This window comes from Gossypium hirsutum, chromosome A12 (assembly GCF_007990345.1).
Source record: "Gossypium hirsutum isolate 1008001.06 chromosome A12, Gossypium_hirsutum_v2.1, whole genome shotgun sequence".
NCBI lineage: Eukaryota > Viridiplantae > Streptophyta > Magnoliopsida > Malvales > Malvaceae > Gossypium > Gossypium hirsutum.
This window is the reverse complement of record NC_053435.1, coordinates 97665916-97672651: the sequence shown is the minus strand read 5'-3', so window position 1 is coordinate 97672651 and position 6736 is coordinate 97665916. Positions and strand designations below refer to the sequence as shown.

At 28.2% G+C, this 6736-nt stretch overlaps 1 protein-coding gene across 2 annotated transcripts; it reads right to left on the bottom strand.

The window, feature by feature from the left end:
* Positions 1 to 710: 710 nt before the first annotated feature.
* Positions 711 to 2579, bottom strand: LOC107934273 (myb-related protein 306). 2 transcript variants are annotated; one of them, XM_016866653.2, is made up of 4 exons: positions 2125 to 2579; positions 1724 to 1853; positions 1014 to 1633; positions 711 to 889 (listed from the first exon to the last, which is right to left on the bottom strand). In XM_016866653.2, the coding sequence occupies exons 1-4, from the start codon at positions 2255 to 2257 to the stop codon at positions 864 to 866; spliced, it is 909 nt and encodes a 302-aa protein (XP_016722142.1). In that variant the 5' UTR covers positions 2258 to 2579; the 3' UTR covers positions 711 to 863. The 2 variants fall into 2 exon arrangements, with proteins under 2 accessions (XP_016722142.1, XP_016722141.1); XM_016866652.2 differs by having other exon boundaries at positions 711 to 1633; positions 2125 to 2567.
* Between the last annotated feature and the right edge of the window lie 4157 nt (positions 2580 to 6736).

Genomic DNA, 6736 nt, shown 5'->3' with positions numbered 1-6736 from the left:
TACATTTTAGTCACTTATGTTTGAAATGTTACGTTTTAGTCACTTATGTTATTATTTTGTTATGAAGTGATCACTCTTCCGTTAAGTTCTGTTATCTCCCTAACGGTAATCCTACGTGGCAGTCCAACGAGATATTACTAAATCTGCTAATACGTACTTCATCCGAATGAATCTTTATAGTTTACCCCAATTTTTTCTCATCACAATTACAGTTTCCAATCTTATTACTACAATAATTAATTACATTATCACCACTATTTTTAACTTCATCGAAATTAATAGTATTGATCATCCAAATGAATCTTGAAAAACTGATAAACTCAAACACCAAATATTATATTAAACCAAAATTGTAACCTACTAACACAGTAACTTTCAACCTAATACGATAAAGTTGAAGATGCCCTAAAGTCAGTTGTTTGCAAAAACCTTAATTAAAATATTAAAAAACTAGTCCTAAATTGAACAAATAGCTAGAACACCAATTTTTTTTTCTAAAGATGGTTATTGATTGATTTGTTTTTGGTAAAGAAAGCTGGTTTTTATTTGAAAATTATTTCGGTCCTAGTTCTTACAGGAACTTTGTAAACTTGAACAAAACCATGTTATTGTTGTAGGTGTTTTTAAAATAGGTTTAAGTTTACAAAGGTGGTTTAAGAAGGAGAAATCGAAATTAAACCCTAAGTCTAATTTTGAATTGCAAGAAGAACTACAAAATGAAACTCCAAGTTAATTAGTATATAGGGATTTCTAGTTTATTATGATCCAGTACATATATATAGCATAATAATAATATAGCTGTAATTTACACTTCTTGTTTCTTGCTTCTTCCCAGATAGGGCTGTTATCTTCCTGCTTATAAACTATAGAAAGAAAGGCCTAAAAAAACCTACAGACACACCAAAAAGAAACCCTAATTAAAACTTTGATGCGTTATATTAATTTAGTTTTTCAAAACAAAGCAGCACTATCTTGTAAAGACATGTTAATTAGGTCATCATCATGAGCCTGACCTGAAGCATCGTCCAAGAGCCATTTCTCTATCAATCTGAGATTGGGCTTGCTTTCATCTTGGAACACACTGTTCTCGGCCACCGACACAGATTCATGAGAAATATTGTCTGAATTAGAGGAGTTGAAGGTTAAAAAGGAATCAAAACCCTCGGGTGTGGCTTCACTCAACGCTCCTTCATCACTAGAACTGGAGTTCTGAGTCATTGTTTCGACCGATTTTGTTTGACGAGGCGCAGGTGCGGGTTTGGGTGGATTCTTCATCCAGTTCTGGAGCAACCGTGATATGTTCTCAGCACTTGATGCATAAGTAGTAGATGATTGAGATTGAGCTGGTCTTAAGTAAGGGTGAGAGAGCTTGAACTCAATGGAATTTGTCAAAGAGTTTGGTTTATCAAGGGATAAAGCATCAGAAAGGGCCTGTTTAGCCATCCTGATATCCGTTTGAAGCCTCCTCTCCCACTGCCCTTTGGACACTGATTGTGCAGAAGAAAACCCCTCTTGATTTTGGCCATCAACGCCTGTTTCAACCTTTTTCAGCTTCTTTTTCAAATGGGTGTTCCAGTAATTCTTTATGTCATTATCTGTTCTCTGAGGAAGATAGGAAGCTATGGCAGCCCATCTGCACCCCCCCAAAAAAAAACAAACACTTCAAGTAAGAGACTCTCGAGAGAGAGAGAAAGAAACAAATATTTTTTGATCGTAATCTTACCTATTGCCTAAAAGAGCTTGGAGATGGATGATCATCTTCTCTTCTTGTTCAGTGAAGTTACCACGTTTGATACCTGGCCGGAGATAGTTGGTCCATCGGAGCCTGCAGCTCTTGCTGCATCTCAGCAAACCTGAAACATCAACATTAAAAAAAAATCATTGAAGGAAACCAAATCCCTAATGAAAAGACCAAAAGTTAAAACCCCCCACACACATCTGAAAGGAGAGTAATGGAAAGAAACAAGATGAATTTAATGTAAAAAAGGAAGAGGCCTGTATATTTATTGCACCTCTTTAATGATCCCAACTAACACCCCAAACGAAAAATATGGAAAAAAGACCAAGAAAAGGGGATTGAAGTTAAAACTTGGAAGCTGAAAAAGAGTGAAACTGATTACATACCAGTATTAGTAGGAATAGATCTCCAGTTTCCTGGACCATGTTCTTGAATATAAGAGACCATTATGATATCTTCTTCAGGAGTCCATGGTCCCTTCTTCACACCGATTTTGTCACAGCAAGGAGGCCTACCCATCTTTCCACTTAAACTTCTTCTCTTTAGCACAAAGCTTAAGACCAACTTGAAGAAGAAGATTTGATTCAATGTTTGAGAAGCAAAAAAGGGTTATGAAGGATTTAAATGTTGATGTAATTGGTATGTGAAGGAAGAGGGTTTGAGATATAGCTAGGTAGATATTGAAATCTGTTTTTTTTTGTGTCCACTATGTAAATACCCTAAGAGAAATGGTGGAGACAGACAAGGCTGAAAGGCAAGGGTTTGGTTTGGTTTGGTTTGGTTTGGTTTGGTTTGGTTTGTTTATATATAGAAAGAAAAGAAGAGAGGAAGAGAGAGAATAGAGGCTGACCTGATTGATGGGGTAAAAGGGGTTTTTGCAAATTAAAAAATAAAAAAATAGAGTCAAAACGGACAGCACGCAGCATTTACTCATTGCTTGCCAAAAGTCAGCCTATGGTTTAGACTCTTGCTTTGCCTCTTAGCAGCTTTGCCTCTCAAAAACCGTGTGGCATTCATTGTCGGGTATGCTATGCTTAGACTTGGAGGTGCCACCGATTAACACTCTCTTTTCACTCTTTTTTTTCTTTTTTTTTTTTCCTTTTAGCAATGAGACTTTATCTTGTCAAGGGAAAATTTGTGCAGATACTTAAATTCGCTAATCATGATTAAGTTATTCATTTTTACGGTAACTTTAATTTTCTCATTCACATGTAAATAAATACTTAGGTGTAATAATAAAGCATAGAGAAATGATTGTATGAAACAGTGACGCCATGTCATCTGTATCCCTTTCTAATAATTTTATGCCACATCAGTATTCTTATTCTGAATTTCAGGATTTTATCCTGAATTTTAGTATTTTAATTTAGATTTGATTTTTTTCAGGATAAAATCCTAAAATTCAGGATAAGAGTACTGATGTGGCATAAAACTATTGGAAAGGGATATAGATGACGTGGCGTCACTGTTTCATATAATCCTTTTCCATAAAGTATATTGTACTTTTAATAGAAAAGTACATATATGAATTTTGGAAATGATATTATTGAGAAGAGTAATCATAAGTTTTAAACATAAATTATAAAACCGACACAAAAACCATAAAAAAAAGTTATTAACTTTTCACTAAGTTGGCAAATTTGAACCATGTGATAAATTTTAAATTGGTTAATTTTGAATGGAGCCATTTTTTTTTATAAAGAAAGTGAATGAGATAGGGGTAAGGTGAATTTTTTTTTTGGACAATGATATAGAACTGTTATGGTAATTGTTTGTCCCGTACTACCTTGGTTCACTATATGAAATTATTATTTTACCTTTATATATTTATAACTACTAAAAAGATAAAAACGTGCAAATATATTATAAAAAACTCATATGTTTTATGCTATTATTGAAATTAAATATTTTTCTTAAAAAACTGTGTTAAAATATTTATTTCCCTTTAAAAAATTAAAAATATTAAAAATATTTAACAAAAATTAAATCAAAATGGGATGAATGAATCCCACATTTATAAAGGTGACAATAATTTTTAAAATTGTACATTTATGATAGAGCGAGACGATGGAACAGATTTCACCCCAAAAACTTCTATTAAACTTGTGTCAGTGCTATGCGAAATGGATATACTAAAAAAAAAAGAAAAAAATTAAAATATAATTTGAAAAAACAAAAATGTCTAAATATATAAATGTACACAATTTCAAGTCTACTATTATGTTTAAGCAACATTCATAATTTGCATATGCATCAAAATTCATTAGCTATGGTGAAATTATACTTTGCATGTTACCCATTATTTTTTAGTGACACTTTCGCATATAGATATTGATATAGCCTAGGTTTTATTATTTTAAAGTGTTAAAACATCTATAAGAAAATCAAAATACATAATGGTAAGTTTAGCTGCTTAATGCTAACTAAAACATTGTTTTCTTAATAATATTTGCATCACAACCCGCATGATAGCATACATGTGTGTCACACTAACATGATATTATTTGTCTTATTTTCATAAAATTATAAAATATATTCAAACAAAGATTTCAAATTTCAAAAATTATAAAAGCTGGTGAAAATTAAAAAAAAAAGAGAGCATAAAGTACATATAGATTCTCATGTTATCATGTTTAAAAATTTTAATATTTTAGTTAGTATTTTCGTAAAAAAAAAACAAATCAACTTATTTTTAAGGGTTTATAGTCAAATTAGACTATTTTAAAAAGGTAGAAGATTAAATTTAATTAAAAATAAATAAGAATTAAATTGAAAAAAGACATAAACATTAATAATTAAATTTATGGTTATGCTAAAGAAAAGTATATAAGTTTCCTAAAATTTAGTAAGCAAACATGACCCGATTGCTTCTTTTTAGTAACTTGTTAAAGAATAATGATAAGATAAATATTTGATATATGGTATTGCATAAGTATATTATCAATGAATATCAATACAACAATATCATCATGAGTGAAATAAAAAATAAATTATAAATTATAAAAAATATTAATAATTTTATTTAAATATAAACTCTAAACCAAAAAATAAAGCAAAAGATAATAATGATAATTAATATTTGATTCAGGTTAAATAAAATGATAAATCTACTATTTTTTATTTTTATTTTTTCTAAAAATGAGATGTATTATTCACTAATTATACATTATCAAAATAAATTTAAAAAAGGATGGGTTTACTTGCTTAATTATTCGTCAAAGAAACTCTCCTCCAAATAGAAGTAGAAAATTCATTTTAAATTTGAAAGAAAAATAGATGAAATAATTTTTATGAAAAAGAGTGTTTTGTTAAGGCAATAATTACTTAATTTGGAAGGTAGTAGTGTTTAGCCAAGTTTTTATTGAATTTACCCATCATCCACTAAAAAGGGTTTATTTTCATATTTACATGAAATAATTATCATTGACAATAAATATTTGGCAAATGTCAAATATTTTTATTAGATAAAAATAATGTTTGGAGTCCTTCTCAAGCAATCAACATCCTGATTATGAAAACCTATATTATTAGGTCTAAGTAAGTAATGGCCAAAAAATGTTGTTAGCAGCCAATTATAAACCATAGATATACTCTTTGGGGAAAAATGGTTCAACTTTCAATCTACACTACACTCATTGCTAACTTTCAATAACTTGTTTTCTTTAATATACAAGAGATATGATTAAGAGTAATTAATATTTTTATTAATTTATTCTTTTTCATACCTTTAATAATCTAAAATTTAAAATAATCTGATAAATTTTTATCTATAAAAAATGTGGAAAATGATAAGTAAATAAAAGCTATTTATCACCTGTTTTCAATTAATTCAATTCAATTTTATTTATTTTAACATTATATTATCTTATAAAAATTTTACATTTAAAATTTGATTTTACTTAGGATAAGGATGAATATCTAAAAATTAAGAATAAAATATAAAATGATTTTTTTCATAATTTATATTTATATTTATCAAATAATTTCTAGTTATACTCTCTACTTAATTTTAAGTAATATATCAAATAGATTTCATAACTTAAAACTACTTAACTTTTTAATACTTAATTTTTTCAACAGTTAATTTTCATTTTATCAAACAACAATTAAGTTAAAAATAAAAATTAAGAATTTTTTAGGAAATATTAATTATTAAGGTTTAAATTTCTAGAGATTCCTATACTATTTTTTAAATTTAAAATTTAGAAAAATTGAGTCATCGTACTTTGATATTTAAAAATCTTGGTTTGTCTGTCTAATTTTGTCGTTAAAAGATATTGATGTAATTGTTAAAATGGTAAAATAATTTTTTTACCCCTTAACATTTACAGTTTTTGTTAATTTGGTCATTATTCTTTAAAGCTACATAAAAAATTTAAAATTAACTTCTTTTTTTCATATTTTAAATAAAAAAACATAAAAATTTATAAAATATACTATAAAATTAAAAAATTAAAAAAATATTTAGAAAAAAACATATTAAAATTATTAAAAATAGAAAAAAATTCAAAAAATATGTTATATACTCTTTGAATTGTAATAAGAGGTATTCATAGGTTGTGTGTTTAAATCGGTTAACCGTTTGAACAACCCTAGAGATAAGTATATTTTACCCTAAACTTAAGGGGGTTAAGCGTGTTTTGCCCTAATTTTTAATATGTTTCAACTTGGAGACTATAGATACTCCATTTTGGCTATTAACATTTTATCTCTTCTTAGACATAAATATTATTATATTTCTGGAAATTACACTTCCAAGATTAATAACAAAATTAACTCGAAACAAATAGTCTCTTGTTTATAATAGTTGTTGTTCAAAGCAACCATTGTATGGGAATAGCTACGTTCAGAACAACTATGTCCAAAATAGGGCTTCAGGCTTCAATTTAGAATAAATGTGATATAGTGTAGCTATCTTTTGAAAATAGCTCATGTTGAGAACAACATAGATTCTTAATATCTCCTATTTACAACAATTGCATTTCAAGAATAACTATG